The following is a 27,076-nucleotide window of genomic DNA, read 5'->3' as shown; positions in this document are numbered from 1 at the left end:
GAGGCGCTGTGGGTCCGTTCGGCTGGTTCTGAGCGCCTCAGCGCTGCCGCACGAAAACCGGGCCGGCCCCGCCGCCGGGACCCGGCCCGACGGGCCCCGACCCCGGCCCCGGCCGCCCGCCCTCACCTGGGAGGGGCGGGGCGGGCCAGCTGACTGACGTGCGGCGGCCCCGCCCCGCCCCGCCAGCGCGGGCGGCGCCTCCGCTGCCAACCAGCAGCCGGCGGGGGGAGGTGGCGGCTGCCGAGCCGAGGCCAGGAGAGCCGGGACCGGCGCGGGGCCGCCATGGAACCCCCGAGGGACCAAGGTAGAGCCGGGGGGGCGGCCGTCGCTGCGCCTCGCCTCGCCTCCTCTCAGGCAGCCGCGGGTGGCGGTGCCAGGCGCTGCCGTGCGGCGGGGGGGGCGGCGGTTCCTCTCGCAGCCCTTCCGCCGCCGGCACGCCCGGCCCGGCCCGGCCCTGCCCTGCCCTGCTCTGCTGAGCCCGCGGCGGGCCCGGCCGGGCGCACCCTTCCCGCGGGGACGGGGGGGGTGAGGTGGGGGGGGTGGGGGAGATCCCCTCACGAGGTGTAACAACTCCCGTGGCGGGCGTGAGGGGGTCCACGGCGAGAGCGGAGCGCCGCCGGCTGAGGTAGCTCCGCTGGAGCCCGGGGCCGGTGCGGGAGCGGGTCCCGCCGGCCTGTGGCGAGGCTGCGCCTCCCGTCGCGCCGTCGGCTCGGGAAATGCGGAACCGGCGGGGCGGATGCTGGTCTCGGGGCGGGCGGCAGAGCCCGGGGCGGCCCCGTCCGTGTCCCGTCCCGTCCCCCCCCCCCCCCGCCTCAGTGGGTGCCGCCATTCGGCGGGCGCGGGCAGTAAATCCCGACCTTCCCACGGGGGTTGGGGGGACCATAAACTTTGTTCTCACCCTGGAGCGTTTTCATTTTACGAGCGTGCAACTTTCGATCAACCAGCGCTGTTCGGAGGGTTGATTCGCTCTTAGTTGTCTCCATCCCGGGGCTGCTCGGCAGCTGGCAGCTCCGTTTTGGCAGCCGCCCCTCGGCTCCTGAGCGGTAGCGGGGGTGGCACCTCCGGGCTGTCGCCTGCGTGGGGCCGTGGGCTTCGGAAGGCGGTGGTGCTTCACCGGTGTGCGTTTTGCCTGGGGAAGAGCGTTGTCCTAGCGGCCGCGGTTGCAACGCTCTCCCTCAAACTTTGTGGTTTACTTAAAACAAAAAAAAAACAACCTTGGGACTGCTGCCCAGGAGAGCAGTTGGTGCCTTGATGAGGGCTGGCCTGGATGCAGACAAAGCAGGCTCTCTTGCTGTAAAAGCTTCTCCCACAAAGATATATTATATATGTTCTACTGATCCGTATATCAGTTGGAGTCTTTTATACGGTGTAGTACGGAACTACACACCAGCTGCTTTCCACCAGACAAAGTAAGGCAGGCCGGGGTCAATAAGCTACTTTGAGCAAGCTGGTAGGGCTGCTCGGCCCAGCTCAGCATCTGCACCTGCACCCTTGGACTGATTTCATTCAGCGTTTTCCTGCTGAGCGTCCACGGGATGGTAGGAAGCATTCACTTGTGGCAGCAGCGGTGTTGAAAGCGCACGAGGCGCTGGGAGTGTAACCCCTGACTCTGCAGGGTCAAGCTCTCCGCTCTGCCAGGTTCAGGTGCCAACCTTGATCAATCCGTGCACTCGTTTAAGTGTTTTGAGGCTGCTATAGTACACTCGTACAATTAGCAATGACTTCTGAGTTTCTCTGTATGTAGAGAAAAGGGCAAGTTATCTTTGCCGGAGCAGAAGATAATCTGGTGAGGGGCTGAACCTCTTCAGGGAGGTTCTTTCAACCACTCTGAAGTCCTGTGTCTGCCTTCAATATATATAAATTAAAAAAAAACAAAACAAAACATAAAAAACAACAAATCAAACCCTATTCTTGGGGACTAACAAACAGAACTATTCAGCCAGAAAACAGCACAACTGTCAGTTCGATCAGAATTTTAATTCCAACTGCAGGAGTGTTAACACAGATTTCGGTATTTGTCCTGAAGTTCTTTCTTTGTGTTTGAGCCTATTAAAAGGCAAACACCTTTATTGCAACTGCAGGGTCTTGAACAACTTCCAATGGAAAAAGAAAGTGAAATACTGTGATCTTTTGAAAAGCTTTAGTGACAGTGCTGACACTTTCTAGAGGCTTGTTTTGCTATTGAACTAATTTTTGTGTAAATACTGCTTTGTATGAAGAGGGTACTGCACCTCAGGTTGTGTATCAGAATAGTGTATCTAGTGTGACGTAAGTGAGTGTTACGGAGCAAACATGGCGCAACACCTTCTTCCTCTGCCTTCTTTTTGGAGGTGATTATGCTATTTTTCTCTTCTGGGTGAGGTAAAGACATGGAGGTACAGCAGGAAAATCTAGAACAGCCAATATACTTGTGCTTGTTCAATTAATGGCTTCTAATACCCTGCTAGTTAGCCTTCAAAGACCCATCTTCCTGGCAAACTGGCGTGCTTGCATTGGAAATTGTGCTTGATGATACGGTATTACTCACCAAAGCCACGTACTTGGCTAAAATCCAGTCTGCCAGGTCCTGTCTCTGGGGCTGGCTTCAACATCCTGGATTGCCTCCTCTAACGAGAAATTAATTTGTTTAAAAGTGTGAGTCAGAGGTTGTACTTTTCGTTGTTACGATGACAGCTTTCTCAGCTAGCGAAAGTTAGGAGGTGGGAGGAAAATCTAGGTTATAGTTAAGACTGCAGCCAGAGTAGACAAGGCTAATCCTCCAGGTGTATAATGTGTTTAAGTCTTCCCTCTCTCGTAATGGCAGCAGTCCTTAAAGGGTTGTTACTAGCCTACCATCGGCAGCATCAGAGCCATTGAGCAATCTTTCACTTGAAGTGTCTTTATTTTCAGTGAAGGGATGTTTGACCTGGCTGTATCCTTCTACATGGTGCTCAGTGCACTCCAACTGCTCTGGAAAGCTTGGGCTGCAAGCGCTTGGGGTCTCTTGCTCTGTGACTACAAGCACCAAAGCAGTAGTGTCAGCTCAAGCCAAATGGATATAATATTATCCCGAGATGAGGAGTCCCTTGTTCTATTGCTTTGCGTTAAGCTGCCATGAATAAAAAATCTGGTCTTTCACCATGGAGTCAGTTGGTGAATGGACTAATAACTGCAGTTGTGTTTTCACAAAGATTCAGGCTTCCCCCCCCCCTCAAAAAAAAAAAAAGTGTACCTGGTTTTGGTTGCAAAAAGAGTCTCTGTGGCTTGCCACTGGTACTGTTAGTGCTAGTATGGCTCACCACTGGAAGAAAAAAAAAAAAAAAGAGAAAGCCACCCCAACAGTAGAAGCAATGTGCTGATGTGCTCTGAATGAGGAGACTGTGCCACTGAGCAATTTCATAAAGACATGCAGCATGGCACAAACAGTTACCTGCTAATACTGCATCTCTGATGTTGTGCTTAGGGGGTTCCATAATCTTAGGCTTCAGCAGCTCTTCGCTTATGTAACCTGGTGTCTTTCAAAATCTTCTGGTTTTGTGGAACTTAGGAGTCCCAAAACACTACACGATTTCTTGACAGAGTATGTAAGCCTTTCTTTTCCTAGGGCCTTGACTTGCATTTCTGGGGCTGACAAAATGGACTTTAATCTTCCTTTTGTGCAGAAAGAACTTGTTGCTGGCAGTAGGACTAGATTTCCCCCATTGTCCTAATGGATGAAGCTGCACCTTTTTCTACTGCTTTATTTGTTTTCTTTATCACTAAGTACTTGCAGTACTGTAGGTAAGAATTTTTTTTGTTCCTTAACGTGCAATTGTGAAATCAAACACTTGTAAGTAAATAAAAGTGGATAGCTGTTGTCGGAAGTGCAGAGGAAGAATGAGTTCACTGAACTGAGTGTCTGTGGCAGTGACTTGAAGATGAAAGAGGAAAAAAAAATAGCAGAACAGTTAATGTTAGTAGGTCTCTTGAACAGCAGCAAATCTTCCCCTCTCTTACATGAAAAACTTGGGATGGGGGGGAAGTGTCATTGTTCTGACTCAGACTGAGGGTCCTGGCTTGACAGGGTGGCGTTATGAGAGTTAAAGGCATTGCTATCCTCCTCCCTCAAGCTGGTGCATGAATGAGGTACTGAAATGCAGGGGGGATCGGTGCACTGTGTTGGAGGGATGCTGGAGCAGCTGATGCACAAGCAGCGGCGTGGGGTCGGCAGCCAGAGGCTGGAGCAGTGTCAGCTGTTCCTGCCCTCTCCAGTGCTTGGGCATTGAAGGGTAACTTGAACTCTTCATTCATGCTCACACCCACTTCAGGAGGAGGTGGAGGAGGGAGCCTGCCTGGCTCTCCAGCAGTAGAAAGAGTCTGTTGCTTGTGGTATGCATGGATCTTCTGTTTCTGTTCCCTATAACCAGTGCTGTCACATGCAGTCAAGACAATCCTTCACCGAGCCAATGTAAAGCCTGCTCTCAGACCTTTCAGGGTAGGGAAAGCTTAGCTAAGGATCTGCTTCCTTTGATCCGCCAACAAGGCCAAGCTGTAACTGCTCGGGGCTTTTAAAATCCCAGTGACATGAAATTGATGCAAGTCCTGTTTGTTCCAGTTTCCCACACTTTGAAGCCCTGTGAAACAGCCCATGGGTTCCCCTTTCTCCCACTGCAAACATGCATCTAAGCAATGGCAGATCTCGGAGGCTTGACCTGATCTTGCTGTCTCAAAACAAAGCACTGTGCCTCAGCTCCGGTTGAAGAACTGTGCTGGTGCAGCCTAGGCAAGCGCCTTGCTCTGTTTGATCTGGGTGCTTTGTGGTGGGTAAAGTGTGAACAGCTGATCTTTATGGCTGAAGTTGGCTGCCATATGTTAACACCTCTCCTAAAGCTGGCCTGGCTGTGAGTGCTATTGAGCTGCTTTCAGCTGTGCCTGGAGACTTCTGAGCACAGCCCCTTCCATCTGCAGGCACTGCCAATAACGATATACTGCACTAGTCTGCCTTGGGAATTTCATTTATATTTATGTTCTTGCTCCTGTCGATCTTGTACATGCATTTTTTTTTTTCCTTGTCTTCTACAGGTCCTAAATACAGTAGCTCTTGACTAACAGCCTGTTTCATGAGCCAGATCTCCACGTAGTCCTGGGAGGAGCCGGGTGGTGAGGGAAATGGGTGTTGGGGCTTCTGATGCTTTCTGCCATGAAGTGACCCTACTGGGCGAGGGCACCCCGAAAGCTGCTTTGGCTGCCCTGAGTGTTGTAAAGGCTGGGGTGCTAGGTAGGCTTTCTCCTTTTTCTTCACAACTATTTGCTCCTTTAACAGGAAGGGGTCTAGAAAATTTTCATGGGGAGGGAGCCCCTCAGCCAGTACAGAGAAGTCTTGCGTGAAGTCAAGGGACTAGATTTGCCATGTAAAATCGGTAAGTTGTTTGTCGCTTGCTGATTCCTGAGGGTGCTGGACATTACCGCAGGTAAGGGTGGATATCAGCTGTATGTCTTCAAAAAGTGATGTTTCCATGGCAGCAGATACAGTGCGGGGAGTCTTCTTGAAAGCCAATGTTTTCTTGACCAGCTTTCAAAAGAAAAAAAAACCCCAACAACTCCATTCTTAGTTTAATAGGAAAGAACAACAGTGTTGGTTGCTGGATGCTGTGCAGCAGACATCTGATGGGTGTAGTGTTTTTCATGGTTTTAAGAGAAGCCCACCTCCAGGTAGGATGATGATGACCCCACTGTTGCCTCCACTGGAGTCTTTGTAATATGGGCACTTCTGATCTGAGATTTGCTATATGCAGGAAAGGAGGTGTTTACCCTTGTCCTTTTAATATCCTGCAGTGAGTAAGCAGAAAATGTCAAAGGGTGACTGAAAGGGAAAGCAAGCATTAAGCGAGATTAAGCACTAAATTGAAATGCTCTTGTTCAGCCAAAACTGTCACTCTGTGTCAGCTTCAATTTAATACTCCAGAGGGACAGCTTTCTCTCCTGTTAAAAGTAGTGAGAGCATCCTCAAAGTCCCTCATATTTGGGTGTGTATTAGCCAGAGAGATTGGGAGCTTTCACTCAAAAACCTTGTATTGGAGGGTAGGCTTTCAACCACAAGCCTTCTGTTTTGAAAAGGCCTGCAGTAACAGACCAGCTACCCATAACTTTCTAATCTGGATCTCTCCTGAAGGTTCAGTGTCACTCCTGCCATTTCCTCTTGCTCCTTTTCCTCCTTCTCTTCTGGCCCTGGTTAAGGGAGCTGAAAGAACATGTAGCTGTGTGTTGGCTTTGGCAGTCTGGCAGAGTGATACTGTAAGCCATGGTTGCCCTGCTATGAAAATACTTATCTGGCAGAGGTGTAGACAGCTGTATGCATTTTTCTGCTATTGCAGCCACAAGTGGTGGCAATTTTCTGCATGAGTCTGCAGCCAGTCGCCCCTGGGGGGGCAGTGCAGTGGAGAGTAGACTGGCTGCCAGCAAATGCTGGTGTGCAGAAAAACACTCATTGTGCTATTACTTGCCCCTGAACAGAAAGGGGTAGATTGATGCTATCTAGCGAGAAACCAGTGCTACTATTGTGGTATGAATGCTGTCACTGAAAGAGGCAGCTTTTCTGTTTCACAAGCTGACTTCTCTGTTGCAGAGTGTGAGACCAGAGCAATATGTGTCCTTGGATGCTCACTGACAGTGGGGTGCTCCAGCAAAAGTATACGCTGCCTTGGCTGAGCCTGGGACGCTCCTTTAATTTCTGCAGAACTGAGGTCTGTAGGAACATGCTGTACCACACATGGAATGACAGGCTTCTGAACTGCCCCCCTCCTGCTTGTAGCCTACCAGCAGCACAACAAAAGTGTGCTGTGTCTAAAAACTTCATAGGCAAAGAGGAAGCATGCTTTGTGTGTGTGTATATATACATATATAAAAAAAAAAGCAACCCAATAATTTATTGTTAATGTAATTGAGATTTTAATGATCTAATTCAAGAATGATTATTAGTTTATATCTTATTACAGAAAAAGACTATTTATACAGATGAAGTCTTAGTAATAATAAAGGTAACATTGTATGCACTTGGTTTCTACACCTTTTCCTGGTGTTATTCTCATCCTTCCCCTGGCTTCTGAGGCTGGTAGTGTCATTTGGGTCGTGGCAGGGGTATTGCAGCAACCTGTCAGTATTGTGACTCCTTTGCTGGGAGGAAGAGGATGTTGATGGCTGCTTCTTCCTCACTGTAGGATCCAGTGGGGTCCTTGTGTAAAAAGCAAACAGATTTGCTTTCTTTCATTGCTCTGCAAGCTTCATGTTACATCCAAATATATTAAGTGCTTTTTATATATGTTGGATACTATTTCTTTGCTCCCTTTGTTACCTCTAAAGTAGTTTTGTCCACCTGCAGATCTCCATTGGCAACTGATGACTTTCTTACAGCTGTGGGATCTCCAGCATCAACCCTGTGCCCTATTATGTATCATACCATGCCTGTACTATCACATCCTGTGTCTCCACTTTCTGAGATACACCAAGTAAAACAAAGCTGCAGGCGAACCAAGAAAAGCTTAGACAGGGCAAGCCTCACGAGCCTCTAGTCCTGAGGCCTTGCAAACTCCATTCAAAGCTTACGGCCTGTTACTAGCAATGGCAATATGGTATGGTGGGGTAACAAAGAGGCTGGTGAGTAGCTACAGCTTGCTGGGAGTGGTTGGAGAGGCTAGCAGAGGCAGAACAGCAGTTTTCCTGTTTTGCTTTCCCTTCTCTAGCAGCTAGAGGGGAGTGGAGTTTCATCAGAGCCCCCTAAGCCTGGGATATAGATGAAAAGATGTACCAAGGGAGGCAACCTGGGCTGGAGTTGGTGTTTTCAGTCAGGTGCTTCCCCTGTGCTTTGCTAGGATCAGAGCCCATGCTTGGCAGTGATCTCGGTTCGTGAGAGAAACGTCAAAAACATTGAAAAAGAAGCTTTGTAGGTAATGCTTCTTAGCTGCTCTTTAGCATGGCAAAACTGCATGTTTCAGCTGTGAGCACTGAGGATGTTTCTCATGTCTGTTTTGCTTTGTTTACTTTTTCTAAAGTACTTTAATTAAACTACTAGCAGGAGTCTTAAGATGAGCAAAAAGGAATCCCGCTCATCCCTCTCTCTTCAACTGTCTCTGCCTAAACATGTATCACATCATGGCTTTAGAAAGTCTTGATTAACTTGATCAGCATAGCAGAATTTAAAAGAACCCCCCCTGATGGTTCCACTCGAGTCATCGCTGTCTGACGTTCATAGCAGTGCTCTACAGCAATCCAGTCCCTGGGAATACTCATATAATATTGGACACCTGTAGCTGCTGGCAGGAAGGGCTGCCTTTGAAGAAGGCCATTTCTCTAAACTTGCATCTTCTGGTCCCCTGTGGTCTCTGCAGAGTCGTCTAGGGTCCTGATACGTCCCCTGCTTTTCCTCACACAGGCTCCCAGGAGTGGAGCTGTACAAGGACTTGGCTATAAGCATCTTTAAAGAAGCTGTCCTCTAAGTAGGAACCAGTACTTCCAACCCAAAAGAAGGGTCAGGGGTATGAAATGGGCACAGCTCACACTGGCTGAAATGCATCTTGCTCTCTAGTCGCTGTATTGCTCTGTAGAAGACAAATCCCTTTAGCACAGCTCAAAAATGTTTTGCCTGCATCTGAGGAGTCTTGAGAAGCAGGCTGAAGGCAAAGCAGAAGCCCCCAAATCAATCACTGTTTTTAACTAACCTGGTGACTCTTCTGTGAGCTTTGATTGCTGTTTGCAAAGCTTAATTTTATGCCTGAACATAGACAGGCTTCAGTCCGCATGAGTGGATCACACGCTGCTGCATGCTGTTTCCATAGCATCATTCAAATCTGTGCTAGGTGGTCCCTGAAGAGACTTGCTGAGCAGCTGACGTGTTCAGGGATGAGAAGCATCAGGAGTAGTACCAGCCTAGTGCATGGGCTGGGGAAGGAGCCTTATTTAAATACTGACTTTCCTGTTGCCAGATGTCGCTGTCTTGGCAGAAGGAAAACAGGCTGTTTTACTGCAATGTGCTTTGCTTGGAGCCATGAGCTCTTAAAAGCACCATTCATGCTGTGTGTTTCATCTCCTCGACAAGCCACTTGCAGCATTGTGCTCCAAAACTTTTTTTTTTTTAGGGGGGATTTGATCTTGAGTAAAGGGATAGACCTGCAGTGAGTTCTTGTCTTTCTCTTCTCCCAGGACCACTCTGGTGCCTGCCTGGCAGGTATTTATTTTGCCACCTTGTCCTCTGGGTTGTGACGGCCCTTTGTGTCAATTGGCTAGGCAGACTCTTGAGGTGCCGTGCATCTATAGGGCCCTGAGTAGGTAGCATGTGGGTCCTCGAGCAAGGGATGTGTGCACCTGCTGTATTCAGAGCATTGCCATGTGGTCCGTCACCACCTCTGGATTCACTCGAAGGTGCAGGGAGCAGAATTTACTGCAGAGGATCCCAAGGAGAAAACTCTCTGGACATCTGAAGAAGGCCAGGTAATGTGTCTGAAATGGCAAGCTCGGTTGTGCTGGTGCCTGCCAAGCAGTGGCTCATCCCTGATCATCTTACTGAGCAAGACTGAGCACAGCATGGGTCTGGCTCCCTACTTCTCCCAGGTCTCAGGGCACGTTTGGACCCCTGCACGCTGTCTTCCCCACCAGCTCCTGCCCCAGGGTATGTGAGGACCTCAGCCCCAAGCTTGGGCTGGGAACACACACCCCAAACCCAGGTTGAGGATGTGTGTGGAGGGGATCCTGTGCTCCATAGAAGTTGGCCTTTAATTTATGTAGCTTAACTGCTTAAAAACTCCGCTGTGGCTTCTAGCTGGCTACTACTATCATATGATTTAAGTGCAGTAATTGGGAAGGAGGGGAAGACTTTAAAGCTTTACTGTTGTTTTCTCCAATAAATCAATCCTTAACTGCAGTAAAGGTGTGTTCTGGACACCCACTTTAAACGTCCTCATTTGAAGACTCTGAGGAAGGAATAAACAGTTGCTGCTACCATTTAAAGAACTGTTTCTAGGAATCAGTCTTAAATCCTAGCCTTTTCTGAAATACATTTGTATTTCTTAATGCACTTCTAGCAAATGCTGAGGTACAGCAGTAAGACCTGTCTGTATCTTGTGAACTGCTACTTGAGCTTTGGGTATTGATCTTGATGCTCTGCCAGGACTGCAGATCAGTCTAAATAGTGGTCCTTTCTGGGTTCAGTGCCTTGCTAGAAAACATGTTAGCACTTTACTCAGTCTGGCAGAATGAGAGTGGACGCTAAGCAGGTAGTAGTAAACTTCTTTGGAAAAGTAAAATGCAGTGGCTGAATGTCTCTTTTTGAATAAGATCTTGACTTCTAGACGCGAACAAGTCCTGCTTTCCTGCCCTTTATGTTAATATTTAAATACTCAGTCAACTATGTTTTTATGTTCTGGAGGAATCTCCGAGTGTTTAATGTTAGGGGCAGAATTTGGTTTTGGACTGCATTGTCTCCAATAGTTAATTTGTTCAGAGAAATAAGCCTACTGCAAGTGCATCCTTTATTACTCAGTTCCAGCAACCAGTGCTGCTGTTCAATATAAACTTGCTTAGTTGTGTTTCCCATCAAGGGAGGAAAAAAACAGAAGCTCACCAGGCATGTAACAACTGTCAGAGAGATGCTGCATACGTTGCAGGACACTGCTGCCGTGTGCAGTCTCGCACAAACTGCCCGCAGGTTAGGTTGGTTAGACAGTACAGAGTGCTTTACAGAAGCAAAGAGTTTCATGGCTTTGCTGGAGTGTGTATGGGTGTACTTGTTCAGTATGTTTCCCCACAAATCGTGGTTGTGAAGACTTGGTTTTAGCAGTCCTGCAGGAAAGGCAGTTGGTGCGCTGAGAGCATGGCTGGGACAGTAGGTGAGCCTGTTGCCTAACGCACATCTCTGGGTGCATTGCTTAAAACACCAGCTTCTGAGCTGCAAGTTGTTCACACTATTAAGTGTGTAGTTTGTTCCTGCAAATTGTTCTGGGTTGGGGCAGCCCCCAGTATCAGTACAGACTGGGGGATGAAGGCATTGAGACCAGCCCTGTGGAGAATGGCTTGGGGGTACTGGTAGATGAAAAGCTGGAGATGACTTGGCAATGTGCGCTTGCAGCCCAGAAAGCCAAGTGTATCCTGGGCTGCATCAAAAGAAGTGTGACCAGCAGGTCGAGGGAGGTGATTCTGTCCCTCTGCTCTGCTCTGGTGAGACCCCACCTGGAGTATTGACTCCAGCTCTGGAGTCCTCAGCACAGGAAAGACATGGACCTGTTGGAGCAGGTCCAGAGAAGGGCCACAAAAATGATCAGAGGGATGGAATGCCTCTACTGTGAGGAAAGGCTGAGAGGGTTGGGGTTGTTCAGCCTGGAGAAGAGAAGACTCCAGGGAGACCTTATTGCAGCCTTTCAGTACTTAAAGGGGGCCTACAAGGAAGACAGGGACAGACTTTTTTGTAGGGCCCGATGCAATAGGACAAGGAGTAATGGTTTTAAACTAAAGGAGGGTAGACGAAGACTAGATACAAGGAAGAAATTTTTTACAATGAGGGTGGTGAGACAACAGAACAGGTTGTGCAGAGAAGTTGTGGGTGTCCCCTCCCTGGAAGTGTTCAAGGCCAGGCTGGATGGGGCTCTGAGCAACTTGATCTGGTTGAAGATGTCCCTGCTCATTGCAGGGGGGTTGGACTAGGTGGCCTTTAAAGGTCCCTTCCAACCCAAACCATTCTATGATAAATCACAGACATCATCTGAATCTTTAATTTGGAAACTCATGCCACCCTTAAAGAGTGTTTGGGGCATCTTGCTTTGATACCATTCTGTGTGGGTTGCAGATGAACGTGAGTGCTAAGGTCGGCAAGAGCAGTGGTGAGCAGGGAGAATTAGCTTCTGCGTATTTCTAAACAGGAAGAACTGAAAACTGTTGGAATTGATGCTCTGAAACTGAATGGTTTTGTTTGGCTTGCATGCCTGTTGCTGAGTAGATTTTTTGGCGTGAAAGACTTTTGGAGATTGTATAAGAAGGGAAGCAACTTGGGTGTCAGTGGAATCTGCAGAGCAACCTGTTGAATGCTTCCTGCTGTGGCAAGGGAGTGTTTTTGGAGTAAACAGCAAGAGGGAGGGCTTTACTGGAATAAATTTATAGTCGTCTCTAATTCCATTCTAGCACACTGGTACGTGAAGTCTTTAATATGTTTCTGTTTCTTATTTACAATTCAAGAGCAAACTTCACCTTGGTGAATCACAGAAACTTACTTCCCCCCCCCCCCCCCCATCCCCAATGAAGAGTACTTTCCTATTTAAGAAGCATCTTTTGAGAAAGTGAAAATATGGAATGGGAAGAGGGATACAGAAGTCAAAGGAAGACCTCTGTGTGTAGTCAAGAGGAGCTGAGAAGACTTTTTAAGCTCTTTGGGAGGGTCAACTGATAAGTCGAGGACAAAACAAGCATCAAGTAAAATAACTAAACTTCTGTAGTCTGCCTGTTCCAAGGCAATGTCACTAGAGAGGTCTTGTTTCCCCTTCATGCAAGGTGGTGGCAGCAGCATTTCTGAGGGGGGGTGTGTGTGATGGGGCCTTAATAATAATACCATATCATCACAGCTCCCTAGCTAAACTATACACTTGGGGATTGACAACTGGGAAGAAACAGTATGCCAATCAGAGCTTGGACTTTCCCCTCTTCAATATCCTGATCCAGTTTTTATCTGGCAATGCAGAATGAAAAATTTTGAATTGCATTATTAATAGCTATTTAAGCTCTGAATTATTCTGAGTAGTTTCTGTGCTGATGGCCGAGCTATGATGCGCCAAACCTGATGTAACAGTAACCTGCTAGGTATCAGCTAGACCAATCCTTAAGTGTAAAGTTTGAAAAGTTTACCAGGCTAATCCGTTAAACAGAACTGATCCATTAAACCTAAACTGGAGCATGACCAGTCCTTAGAGTGGCTACAAATATATGTATTTTTTTTGTTTGATGTTTACAGTTGTGAAATGGGGTGTGTGATGTGTTGCCTTGTGCAGTAGGGAATGATGCTGAACTTAGACTTCACTTAGCAGTGCAAACGTCTATTTTTAGGGTTTGCAGTGATGTTCAGTTCCAGGTCAAATACTGTGAGGAGGCAACGTGAAGAAACAGTGCAGTGCAGTTCTGGACCAGCTGCTCACTAAAAGCAGTGGAGGTATGCTTTCTTTAAAAAAAAAACCAAACCCAAACAAAACAACCAAAACCACATAAATCCAAACAAAAAACTCCAAAAAACCCTCCTTCCATTCTTCCCCCCACTCTGCTCCAACTTTTAGAGCTGAATCTCAATTTCCTTCCAGACACATCCTTCAAACTTTGATCTTTCAAACCCACTGCACTTCTTCCTTCCCCCTGTAGTTTCCATCATGTCGGCTGGACCAGAATCGGGAAAAATGTGTGCCCGACTTTGTTCATCTAGATGAGTCTTTCCAGTTTTGTCCACTTTCATATACTTCAGTAAAATAAATGGTTTTAACTTGCTCTGCTTACTTTACTGTGAAATAATAAGTGAGGAGCCTGGAGATCAGCTTATCCAAGCACGTTGATGTTTAGGAAAACTTACCTTTGGAATGGACTGGGACATGACTAGATGATGCATAAATATATGAATACTGCTTGGAAATTTTGAGAGATTAGTACTTTTATGATCCGAGATCAGTACTTTTCTGATCTGAACCCGTGTAGGTTGTAAAAAAGCAAATAAAGATTGCCTATAATGTCACCCAGAGGCAAAAAGTGGTGTCTCATGTCCAAAGTCCGATCTGATGGAAGGGGATATGCTTAAGTCCTTCTAGGACCTGGAAATCCTCGGAAGCTTTATCTCTTTGTGTGGAGTCATCTCTAGACAAACTTTCTTGACCCTTTTCTTTGCCTTCCTCTGCTTTTGGAGTGATTAGTGTTTTACGACTGTGTTGATTTGTGTGACAGCAGTATCTCTCTAGGCTAACAGTTTCATTTAATTTACTGTCCTAGTCTGACTTGGAGTAGGAGCAAATGTCTCTTAACAGGATTTACTCAGCTCAAGCAGCATTAAAAGTCATTCAAGGACATATCGCTCGGATAAAATCTCAGAGCACTTACTAATATAATGGGAACTTCAGTGGTTGTAATACTTTAAAGGTAGATGTATTATCTGCATTGTATTAGAAAAAAAATAAGCCAGTCAGTGCAGTTGGTTTGTTAGTGTATTGCTCCTGGTTCATTCCGTGCACAGTTACAGGATTCTCCCTCTTACCTCTTAAATGAGATTAAGAGCAGTGGAGAAATAATCAAGCCCCACATCTTGAGTTTGACCAGTTTGCAGCCCTGGCAGAATGTGGTTCAAGGTCCCTGTGCTAGTGATAGCCACTGCTCCAAATCAGTTTGGAAGCACTGCAGGAACGGGTGCTGCCTGGCTGGTTATGCTGTGTAGCAGTATGGGCAAGTAGCAGCCAAACTCTGTCTGGAACAGGACACTTCAAGCACTGCTTGGTTGGATGGGTGACTGGTAAAATGCTGGACTGTAAAGGAATAGGTAATGTATCTTGTTTGATGCTGCAGAGAAAACAACACAACTTATTCTGTGTTTTCAAATGAGAGATACCCAGTAATAGTGAACTGCTGCATCAGTGTGCAGGAGTACTTTATACCAGCAATCTGTTGGTGTGCTATTAACACTCCTATGTTAGGGTTTTTTTTCTTAAGTTTAGGTGGGCTCACCAAAATTCTGCAGTGAGTGAGAGATGTAGATGAATAATATGGGCTTGTCTTCATTATGGGCTGATCTGCTTGGATAAGCTCCGTAAATGGCTCAATGTCTGTTGTCGGCTTTTAAGTACCTCATGGACAGGCTGGTTCTCTGAAGGGCTTGTGGCAAAAAACATTAGTAGTCTAAGGGTGTGATTGGACCAGTTGGGGAAGGGGGATCAGGAGCATGTTCTTATGACCTGAGAGACTTCTGGGGCATATATGATTGCATATTTATTGTGCCAGTGCACTTCTACTGCTAGCTAGGCAGGTTTTTACAGTTTTGTGGACATTTCACACTATATTCTCAGATAAGCCAAGAGCAAAATTATTAATAGGATTTCTACACAGCTTGCTACTTGCAGTTGCTTGTGTTTGAGAAATCATACTTTAAGTGTTATGCAATTACACTTGTTTGACAGCACCAGTCTAAATCTTAAACTTGGTTAGTCAAGGCCTGAGAAGGGAATAGTATCAACCTGGTGGTTGCCATCATCATGTTGAATTATTCTTATGTTTGTCATGGATAACCGAATAAGGAGCCAGACTACAGCAGGAGCACAGCTTAACCATGCAACCAGTAACTTGTGTGTGGAAGTTCTGCCAAAAAACACACATTTTTACAGCTTCGCAGTTTCCAAGAACATGATGTGACTGCAAGGAGCTGTGAGACTTGAGAAATTAGAAAGGTTTGTGCTTCTCAGGGGGGACCACTTAAAAGTAACTGGTGTCCCAGAAACTTGTGCATAGCCACCTCTGTTTGGTGAATATGTACAATAAGGGCTGGATTCAGCTGTAAGTTTTCAAATTAATTCCCACGTTTTAATATGCATTTATTGGGGGGTGTAATTCTCTCCCAAGTTGCAATAAACTTAAAGTTGGGTTTGAGGACAAGAAGGGTAAGTTAGAAGCCTGGGCACTTGTTCGCTTTTGTAGCTTACTGAAATGGCTCCAGGCTAGTATCAAGTACCTTCAGTTGACTTCTGATATATGTTGCTTGGATATGTTTTAAGCCAGCTGATGCTGTGAGCGTAGAAGAGGGCAGGGTAGCCCAATGAGGGGATTAGGCAGAAAAAATAAAAGGTACGGTATCCAGATGACCTGGCAAAAGATTGACTGCCAGGCTTCTGTATGAAGGCTGCCACTGCACAGTGCATGTATGTGTAACAACAGAAGTCAAAATGATGCTTCCATTAAGTCCTATCAAATCTGCAGTGAGGTTGCCGGGGTGAAGGTATCTGAACACTGTCTGAATTTAGAAAGTTGGGCAGGATCTTAGGGGAGTGCAGCCAGCTAGCCATTTCCTTCGATAGTGTTAGGGATGTTTGGAATGGATTTATGTCAGCAAGAGAAGGCTGTTTTGACAAGGTGGAGTGTTCCATGCTTTGTTATCTTCTGTTGGTAAGCTTAGCAGTGCTTCTAACAAATTTCACTCCAGTTGGTATTATGTGTGCATCCTTTGTGGGAGCACACCTGCAGATTACTGTGCTCTGACTATTTGTGGGCGACTTGTACGACAACGCTAAAGATTACTGCGTCCCAAGCACAGAAGTGACTCTCCTAGTGCTTTTGAAGGGCAAGCTAACATCTTTAGCTGAACCAACATGTGTTTGGAAGCTTTTGTGCCAGCTTTTGTCTGGACTGAGGAGCTTTACTAGGAGAACCCAAAAGCAAGCACTAGGGAAAGTTGCTGGAGGAATAAAGGAACCTGCACTGGAGTGGGTGAAGGATTGAATTGAGGAGCCTGAGAAGGGAGTTCAAAGACTTAACTTCAGCCTAGTTTCCCTGGGCTCTGTTTAATCGATAGATTAAATGGTAAGAGGAGGAGAGGCTCCTGTTATAGGGTAGTTTTAGCGTAGTGACACTGATAGCTGATTTGTCAAATTCAAGCTTTTCTTTGTGTACAAGAGTGAACTATTCCTGCTGCAGAGGCGTACATTCACTTCCCTCCTGGGGAAGGAAGGGTCAGAGAGAAGTGGATGGCTTTCTAAAACATATTTGCCAAGAGCTTCCTCTGTGTTGAAAGTCTGGAATCACATGTCAGGCCCAAGAAGTTGCTTGCCTATTCATCTTGTGAGCAAAATGTAAGTCAGTCCCTTTTATGCAAATACAGGACTTTTTTTTTCCTCTAGAATCTGGCCCAACTGGACTGGTCAGCTACCTTTTTCCTGCAGACTCTTCACTGAAATCAAAGTAGTCACTGCTGTTGTAAATGCTCTTGCCTTGCTTGTCAGCTGTCATAATACTCCTGTACATTGAGAGATGTGTGGAAGTGCCAAGTCTCCTGTGAAGTCTCTGTCCATACCTCAGTTTAGAAAGTATGGGAGAAAATTGAAGTTTATTCTGTCAGCAAGTAGGTATTTGCAAATCCAGTTCACAAGATGAAGGGCTGGCTAACATCAGGGCACCAGGACTCCTCATGTTCCCCAACAGCTTCTTCAGGGTTGCAGACCTTGGAGGATCTGGGTGAGCAGCCTGTGACTTTGTACAGGCAATGTCTTAATTACAGAATGGTTGAGGTGGGGAGGGACCTCCGGAGGTCATCTGGTCCAACCCCCCTGCTCAAGCAGGGACACCCAGAGCTGGTTGTCCAGGACCATGTCCAGACGGCTTTTGAGTATCTCCAAAGTACTTACCCTAAGCCCCATTGCTTGCATCAAATTACGTGCTGCTTGGTTGCTTAGGTGCTTCTGTACTTCTGTCCTTGGTAGTAAATGGTGCAAATTCTGTGCTACACCAAATCCAGGCATGAACTCAGTAATTTCGTGGCAAGAGCTAGTGTGTACCTCAAGCATTGAAGACTGTTGCTGGTATTATTAAAGGATTGCTAAGACTATGTATGGTGCTTTTTTTGGTGATTATCCTTTCAGATATCGCAGTATGTGATTCAGCCTAATGTGTAATCAGATCTGCTCTGTTCTTAAAACTTCAATATCATTTTTATGGTGGGACTTGATATTGTGGACTGAGAATGGTGGGCTTTTCTGGAGCTGCTTTTCAGAAATGCAGGCTCTGGGAAGCAGTGTTGAAAGATGGAGGTTTGCTTTAAGAGTGCAAAAGGGCACTCTTGTCTTCTGAGGGAGGCTGGGAGTCACTCCAATTGAACTCACTCAAGTAAAGCTTTTAATTGGATTGCAAGGTTACATACTAAAACTTTGTTTAAAACAATCCCGTTCTGCACTACAGCCTTTTCTTCCTCATCTTTTCCAACTGTCATCTGGCTGCAGCTCAGCACTATTTCTCCAGTGTTTTTGACAGGTTCAGTCTCTTACCAGGGACTGGAGTCTCTGAAGAATGGCAGCATAACTGGCATAAGCAGCTGAAGTCAAATAACTAAATACATTCCTCTAAAATCTACCTGACAGTGTTTTGACTCTGTTAATCTCACTAGGGAATGTTCCTCTGTATTTGCAGAGTTTGGCCTGACTTTGCCAAAGTTGATGCAATGCCCAAACTGATCACTGGTTCTGGGGTGCTGGCTACTGTGTCCTTTGGCCTGGACTCTTCCCATAGGTTGGAAACACTTTTCACCTGTTATTGACAAATGTGACTGCTTTGACCACTGAGACACAAAACTTTGCCATAAGTCAGGGATTTCTGCCTAATGAAAATCTTTGAAGTCCTGGAGCAGATGTCTTCAAAAGGTAGCGGAGAACCTGTGCAAATACAGAGACTGTCTGATACAAACAGGTTATGAGCCTTACTGTGGTATCAGCTTGTCTAGTGGCAAATACGCAGGAGTGTGGATCTGTTCCCACACGAGATCTCAGGAAATTAGTCAGTTTATTATTGGATGGGAAGGAGGAGAGAACTGCTGCCTTCGCTAAGACATGCGTCAGCAGCCTGAAATGCTGTGGGCCGAGGCTTTGGTTTAAGAAAAGAGCAATACTGGCAACTCCATAATCCTTAACTGTAACACTCAGAAGTGTTTGTGTTACAGGGTGATACATCTTGGGAGAATACTGATCATTCCAAGAGGGTTTTGTTTGGTTGTTGTTTTTTTTTTTTTGGGGGGGGGGGGTGTTTGTTGGTGTTAGTTTTGGGTTTTTTTTGGTTTTTTTTAATATGAGTAAGTGAAGGCAGCATATAGTCTTAAGAAAATGCTGGAGAAGATATTTGTGTACAAAGAACTATGCTGGACAATGCTGTTACATCAGGGAGATGATGTCCAGAGAAAGCATGTGGGGGGAGGCTGAAGTAATGAGATTAATATGGTGGTGTTGAGTTGGGTTCTGCTAGAAGACAGCAAATGCCTAAACTCTTAAGCCACATTCTGCTGACCATTACTAACAGGGCTGCAGAAGCCTGTACTCATACTGTTCAGCAACTCCTGTAATTCTGCAGCTCCATTCATGTCATGCACAAATCTTAGGGGCTTAAAGAGTCATCTGCTGTTAAAGGGAGGGGAGAGAGCACAACATGGAAATAGGAGCACAAATGTACTAACTTAAGGCTTGCTTAGTGTTTGGGCTTCTGTCCTATTGCTTCATGGCATCTTTCTCTCTTAATGCAGTTTTAAGGCCTTCAATCAGGTGCTGAAAGGCTTTACTCATCTGTAAACTGGTAAGACTTTGAAGATCAAACTGATGCTGCAGAACCTAGATTGGCTTAAGATGCTTAAGTAGCTTTACAGTTCTTAAAATGGCTTATGCCCTATAAAACTTAGTTGGAGTGGGGAGAGGAGCCTGACTGTTGCTGCCTGATTGGGGTCTACCTGGGAAAGATGGGGGTGGGGGAAAACCTGACTGGAATTCTTTACTCCAGCCACAGTTACTGGAAGGCCTCCAGTCAGTCTTCCCTGTTAACAGACTGTAGAAGATGCAAATTCAAACCAGGCTGAGCAGGCAGTTGAATCTTAACAATCAACCTTGAAATAAGAGATTGAATATTTTTGCTATGCTCTCTAAACAGCAAGTGCCTCTTCCCCCTCTTTGGCAACAAACCCTTCCCCTCACCTTCGCCCATCCTTTTCTGCTTGCTGAATTAAGTGCTGGAGTCATGGTAGGCTTGCCAAAAGTGTGGACTGTAGTGCACAAGTTTGGCATCTCTGTGCTTAAACAGGACACAAACACAGGACATCCAAGATGTTGAAGGTGCATATGTGGCAGCAGAACTCTGATTAGGCACAGATTTTGTGGACTCGTTATTTAGGTAGCTTTATCTGGAGTATTGTTTGGATCTTGTCCTAAGGTAGCCACTGTATTTGTCCAATCCCAAGGCATTAGTGGTAGCCTTTCCATTTTACATTTAACTCCTTGTATGAAACCCTACTGAATATATAGCTTAGTTTCTTCAAAGTATTGAGCTAGGTTTGGTTTCTTGAGGAAAGAGGGATGTAACTTTTTTAGGTATAAACAAACTATTGTTCTGCTAGCCCTAAAGGTGCAAAAAGCAGCTTCCCTGCAAGGCTACCATAACATCTTGTCCTTGCTTAGCTACCAGCAAGGTGGTAGTGCTTTAATACTATATTGCCTTACTTAAATTGCCTACTTAAACTGGGCTAAGGTGGAAGCTGCAGACTTGGGTAGCAGGTGGTATCTGAAGAAAGAACGGTGATGTCCGAGACTAGGCAGGCAAATATCTGGTTAACAGTGTTTGCTCAAACTTAATAATTTTTCTTGCCATGCAGGAAGTTCCCTCCCTTATGATTCATGACCTGCATAATCTGTGCTGACTGTTGAAGCTAAACAGTTACCTGGGAAAGCTTTAAGCACACTCTCTGACCTTAACAGAGGAGCTTACAGAGGAGTTGTGATGGTAAGGCTTTGCAGAGGCTTGCCAAGCCTTTCTGAGCCACTTTGTAACATTCAGCTGAGTTCGTCAGTAATTGGTTCAACCATCCTTGACAGACGTTAACTACCTTTGTGCCAATATCTCAAACACCAACTCCTGAAATGGCATGGATGACTTAAGTACCAACCTCTTATTTATCATGAGTTGTTAAGGGCAAATGAGCACTTGTTCTGGAAGAGCAAAATCTTCAGTTTTAATCTCTTGCATAGTGAGTAAACCCCCTGTATTGGTTTTATGTGGCAAGGTTTTGGTAGCGGGGGGGGTTACAGGGGTGGCTTCTGTAAGAAGCTGCTGGAAGCTTCCCCTGTGTTCGAGAGAGAGCGAGCCCATACCAGTCGGCTCTGAGACGGACCCGCCGCCAGCCAAGGCCGAGCCAATCAGTGATAGTGGTAACGCCTCTGTGATAACATTTTTAAGAAGGAAAAAAAGTTGGGAGAGTGAGAAACAGCCGCTGGAGAGAGGAGTGAGAACATGTAAGAGAAACAAGCCTGCGGACACCAAGGTCAGTGAAGAAGGAGGGGGAGGAGATGCTCCAGGCGCCGGAGCGAAGATTCCCCTGCAGCCCATGGTGAAGACCCTGGTGAGGCAGGCTGTCCCCCTGCAGTCCAGGGAGGTCCACGGTGGAGCAGATATCCACCTGCAGCCCGTGGAGGACCCCACGCCGGAGCAGGTGGGTTTCCGAAGGAGGCTGTGACCCCGTGGGAACCCTGCGCTGGAGCAGGTTCCTGGCAGGACCTGCGGATCTGCGGAGAGAGGAGCCCGTGGAGCAGGTTTTCTTGCAGGACTTGTGACCCCGTGGGGGACCCGCGCTGGAGCAGTGTGCTCCTGAAGGACTGCACACCGTGGAAAGGACCCATGCTGGAGCAGTTCGTGAAGAACTGCAGCCCGTGGGAATGGCCCACGTTGGAGAAGTTCGTGGAGGACTGACCCCGTGGGTGGGACCCCACGCTGGAGCGGGGGAAGAGTGTGATCAGCCCTCACCCTGAGGAGGTGAAGCGGCAGAAAATAACGTGTGATGACCGTAAACCCCATCCCTGTCCCCCTTGTGCCGCTGGGGGGGCTTGGTGGAGAAATCCGGGAGTGAAGTTGTGCCCGGGAAGAAGGGAGGGGTGGTGGGAAGGTGTTCTGAGATTTCGTTTTATTCTCTCATTACCTTACTCTGGCTGATCTGTAATAAATTGAGCTAATTTTCCCTAAGCTGAGTCTGTTTTGCCCGTGACGGTAATTAGTGAATGATCTCTCCTGTCCTTATCTCGACCCGCAAGTTTTTGTTATATTTTTTCTCTCCCCTGTCCAGCTGAGGATGGGGGAGTGATAGAACGGCTCTGGTGGGCACCTGGCGTTTAGCCAGGGTCAACCCATCACACCCCCCCCCTGCTATACATGTCTTTGGACCAGGTGCATCCTTAAGACTTCAAGATCTCTTAAGGTACTGGCTTGCAGTTGATACCTGCAGTAACAACCAAGGTACACCTGTAACAATTGAACTTGATATGCAGGGCAAAGAACAAAGATACTTGAGCATGCACAGTAACTACTCTAAGCCACATAACAGAAGTCTAAACTTCACCTTCAGCTCTGAAATTTATGTCTTGCACTGGGAAGGCATGGTACATCTACCAGGGTATGGCTCTACAGCCTCAGGTCTACCTCAAGCCAGCTGCATGTGCTTTGAATTACTGTGAAGAGTGAGGAGGCGGAAGGCCATGCAGTGGGATATTTTGGTCATGGGAAGGCCCTTTAGAAAGACCTCATGATGAGCCTGTTTTCATAGTGTAGAGAAATCTTAATTCCTGCCATTGCCTAGCTGTGTTCAGACTGTCAAGAGCTGCTAAACTTGACAAAAAGCTTCATGCTGCAGAGCAAAACCTTTCTTTCCTGTTCCGTGTGGCTGCTGTCTGTCACCCCCATCGTGCTTTGTTTCCTTGGGGCCATCACTTTAATTTGGAAAGTTCCTTGGAGAGAAATTCCTCTTCCAAATGCGCCACGCTAACAGCTAGAAGGGCCTGTCTTCTTCAGACTGCCTTTAGGCAGTATAGAGGGAGTGCTGCCTTGCTCTGCCCTGAATCCCTGGGTGTGCTAAGGAGCTACTGGGGAAGAAGTGGATAAACTGACTGGTATGGCTGGCAGGGGAGTACTTGTCTTTCCTGAAGTGGATGAGTTAGGGATGATGGGTAGCCTAGAAGTTGTCCTATAGCCGGTTTGGAAGAGTGGACTGCAGTGCTTTCTACTTATAGCCGGATGGGCTTGTACTTCATGGTGAAGACCATCAAACTTCCCTAGGTGATGAGGAAGAAGCTTGTTTAGCAAGACAGCTTCTTTCATCACCAGGTAGGATTTGTAGCTGAGAATGAGTGAGGAGCAACACTCCTGTAAACTCCTGCAGGTAAGAGAGCGGGAGGCCGATGTGTTTAGGCAGCTTGTTTGGGAGGTGCTATAGCAACCCAGCTGTATGGCCACTATAAGATAAAGCTGAGCAAAGAGGGTAGTTTGAAGTAAGGAGTGCTTGCACGGTCCCTCTCTTGGCAACGATCTTAGGACAGTATTACTTCTAAAAGCTAGAGAATTGTCTTGGGTGACTTCTGGGCTTGTGCTCAGGCTATGCATAAGCCAGGGCAAAAGCAGAATTTAGCCTCTCATGTGGAGGCTCAGATTTGTAACTCAGCAAACCTTCCCTGTAAGCCAAAGGTATGTTCTAGTGGTGGGCGATGTCCTGGACTTGTCTCTCTGACTACACTGAAGGTGTGTTGAGGAGTTTGGCCCATACATGCTTCTGTCTGTAGTGGTGACAGGCCAGGTCAGCGGTCAGACTGGCAATCCAGATGTCTCTAGGGACATGAAACCAATTTTTGCATGACAAATATGCAGGAAGAGTACCAGATCTTTTTTGAATGGGTAGTATAGAGTAAAACTGAACACGGGGAGTTTCCTGTAAATGACAAGAACGTTAAGTGTTGATTCCAGTAAATGCCCTTGGCCAGGAAATGGTATTCCCGATTGTTAGCAGGGATGAACAGATCTTCATAAGGGGTTCTTTTTCCTGTAATAGCTACTTTCAGTTGTTGTAGCCTGCTAGCATTGACTGGTGTTACACTGAATGATTCTCTGGGGTTGGGAAAAAGTCCTAGGGGGTAGCCTCACCTTCACTCTCTCTTTCTGTGTTGGGAGAGCAATGGTAGAAAATGCCCAGCTCTTCCAGTGTGCCACATCTGATAACTTGTCATTTCGCCTAAGCCAGTTAGTACAACTAGTGCCTGAGCCTTTTGTACAGAAGGCAGCCCCTGTCTGCTGAGTTATGCAAGGGAAGGCTGCAAAGCAGAATCAGTAGCTATTCATATTAGCGTGCTTGGTTAATAGTGTATTATTACTGTAGCCATGTAACAGTTCTCTGCTGCCTGTGGATGCTTTAGCTAGAATCTGTGACCAAAGGTTTGACCTTTGTCAGGTGAACTTTGCAGTATTTCTGGCAGATGCCATAGCCACGTGTCAGAAATGCAGGGGGGTGTTATATTTTCTTCTTTTCAGTGGGTTCGGAAAATAGAGACCTGTGTTTTAGGCTCTGGCACTGTCATTGTTACGAGCCTGCAGGTAGTCTGCACCAGAAGCCAATGTAGGTCTGCAGCCTAAAGGAACTGCTCTTTAATTAACTGGAAGGTCTGTTTCTGCACCTGCTGACTGCAGTGGAAATGGAAAGTTAAAACTTCAGAAGTTGTACGCTTTCTTCTCATATCCCCAGGGTATACATTGCCCAGGCTTGACTTGGGTATGCCAAGGCTTCTTCACTTCTACAGCTTTGAGTGGAGGATGGCGTAATGTCTCTGATCGGCTCTGTCTTAAAACGTCACTCTTATGGTGGAGGAAAAGATTAACGTCCATTTGATTATGCTCCTTTGTGGGCAGGCTGCAGTGAAGAGCCCAGGTGAAGGTGTGGGGTTGGGAGGAAATTGCTGTAAAGGTGATCTACACTGCTAGTAAACTTGGGTTTTTTCAGTGAAAGAAGCTGACCTTGGAAGGAAAAAAAAAAAAAAAATATGTAGTGAAGCACTGCAAAACTGTGCTGAGTGTCTCTTTTAGGTAAGAAGTACTTCTGCTTCCCAGGGCTAAGTCTTATACCCCCAGCATGAAGTCAGATGGCTTATGTAAGTTGATCTTTCTTTATGGTATATGTGTCAAAACATAAATACATTTCATCAGAACGATGCATTCCAGTGTTGCCAGTTCCTGGCATAACAAGCTGCTCTAAATGATGCTGGCTGAAGTACTGAGGGCATAGGGCAGTGCACTTCAATAATCTTTTTTTAAAAAAAAAACACCCCCCTCCCCCCCACCCGATATGTTTAGCCTCATGAGCAAAAATCATAATGCATGTTAGCATGTTCATTAAAAAACCTAGGTGGTGTTTATAGCATAGCCTTCAGAGATGAGTGCTGCCTTCTCCTGAGCTTGCACTACAGTGTGATACTTGGGCAGCAGAGACTGGGTTCTGGCTACTGGTTATTACGCTGGTGGAAGCAGCTGGAGAAATAGTTATGCACGCAGAATTTTCCATTAATCAGAGGAAAAAGTCCTACACAGATGGTATATAGGATAGATTACGGCTAGTAATCCTTTTGTGTCCTAGAAGATTAAGGATATCCTGGTGTAGCTGCAGTCAGCTGACCTTTTTTTATTTAAATGATTGAAGATTCTTGATGCAATTCTGCAGAGGACAGAGGCTCTTCCAGAAGCCACGAGCAGTGTGCTGTGAATGTTTGTTAAAGGAACGGTCTGTTTAAGTCCAGCCCTGGTTATAAATTTACAGGAACTTAACTTTGTGCCATGTAAACAGCAGCAGCTACAAGATGGCCAAGAAATCACTTGCTACATGGCTCTATCAAATCTAACAGAGGCGTAAGAGAGCTGAATTTTATGAGGAGGTGTAGTGAGTGTCATGTGAAGAAACAGAGGGTTTCTGAATCCTGCTCTCCGGGTTGCCCCAGAAAGCAAAGATGAATGCTTCGGTGGAAGAAGAGGATGGCTACATGCTCTGAATTTTCTGGCATGGATCTATATGAGGATTACAAATCGCCCTTTGATTTCAATGCTGGAGTGAACAGAAACTATCTTTACCTGTCGCCTGGCATAAACCTTTCTCCACCTGGATCACCTACGCTGGCAAAGTCTGGTAACATCTCCCCCCCCCCCCCAACCCTCTACATAGAAAGCTTAGTGGTTAATATCAGTAAAAAGGAACTTCTCAGATTAAGAATCTATAAAATTTGGCTATAATTCAGGTGTAAATGAAGGTAAAAGTTGACCTACTGTTAACTCTGGTAGTTTTATTAGCTTTGGTGTGTCATGTAGGTAATATCTCATGCTGTGCATTTACCAGCTTTACCTTATTTGTTATTTCTTAATTCAGTAAAAAGGCAGTTTGAGGAAAAACAAAGTGAGCAAAAAATTAGGAACAAAAGGGCAACTTCTGCAAGATTGGAGTAATTGGCCTAGTTTGACTATTAGCTTTTTTTGCAGGGGACATAGGAATTGCATACTTAGTATACTGACTTCAGAGCTCTGGGTTGTCTAACATCTGCTCTTGCCTTAGTACTAAAAATATCACCAATTAATGAAAATGCCCTCTAAAACCTTTAGTCTGTTCCACCTAGCATTTAAAATGCTGTAAATTTTATGCCTGCAGATACTAACTGTACTTGTGCACCCTTGAGTGGCTGTTTTGTGCTGTGCTGCAGTGGCATCCACCTAGTGCTTAATCCTACTAGTTTCTAGCTGGTAACCTGTTGTACAGAACACCTACAGGCGTACCTCCCAACACATACTAGTCTGGTTTTACCACCTTTCCTTTCCATTCTGTGCTGCTGGACATAATCTTCCAGAGAAATAAAAAATATAGAAAGCTTAGCCCTATTTCAGGTGTGACAAAGCAAAGTTAAAGGTGTTGACTTTTTTTTTTGATGGGCTTGTTCCTTAAAATCTTAAAGAAATGTGCATCCCTTGGGGGATGTCTGTGTGAACTAAAACAAATGTCTCCATGAACTCGATGAGCTAGAGGCCTCTGGGGAACAGTGATCAGCATTCACCTCTGCATTTACTGCATCTCCCACGTCTTCTAAAGGGGGATTAGCAGCCCTTTGTATCTGGTGGTGAAGCATCAGCAGAAGCACCAACCTTTACTGGGCTTTTTTTCCTTTTTCATTCACTTTGAATGAATATATGATTAGTGTTTGGGAGAAGCCCAAGAACTTTCTCCCCTGCGTTGAAGAAATATGTCTTGCTTTGGCTTTTTCACTGAGATATATGGGAAGCGCTTAAATTTGATCTTTCTTATATATTGCAAAATAAATATCCTCTGTAGCACTATATATTACTCAAATGTTGGAGTGATCTTAATCTTGTAACAGCTTGTTCTCCTGAACTCTAACAAGTGCCTTTTTTCTTTAGCTTTGCCAACTGTATAGTGATAGCCAAAATGCTCATTCTGAGTGTCTGACACAGAATATGTCTGTCTAAAGATAAAGCTTTGTGAAGGCTAACCCTTCCCCACTCCAAAGGCTGCTCATCTGAAATGACCAGTACT

At 46.2% G+C, this 27,076-nt stretch overlaps 1 protein-coding gene across 2 annotated transcripts in view; it reads left to right on the top strand.

Annotated features, from left to right (window-relative positions):
- The first annotated feature begins 174 nt into the window (after window positions 1-174).
- Window positions 175-27,076, top strand: part of TPD52 (tumor protein D52) — a 43,847-nt gene continuing 16,945 nt past the window's right edge. Inside the window, exon 1 of one of the 2 annotated variants that reach the window (XM_075023488.1) lies at window positions 175-304. In XM_075023488.1, the coding sequence (XP_074879589.1) occupies window positions 283-304 (22 nt within the window). In that variant the 5' untranslated portion in view covers window positions 175-282. Of the gene's footprint in view, window positions 305-25,471; window positions 25,667-27,076 lie in introns of those variants that run through there. The other variant, XM_075023487.1, reaches the window with a different exon arrangement.

Source organism: Buteo buteo, chromosome 3, assembly GCF_964188355.1.
Source record: "Buteo buteo chromosome 3, bButBut1.hap1.1, whole genome shotgun sequence".
Taxonomy (NCBI): Eukaryota; Metazoa; Chordata; class Aves; order Accipitriformes; family Accipitridae; genus Buteo; species Buteo buteo.
Note: the sequence above shows the minus strand (reverse complement) of the source record. Positions and strands in the feature narration are given on the sequence as shown.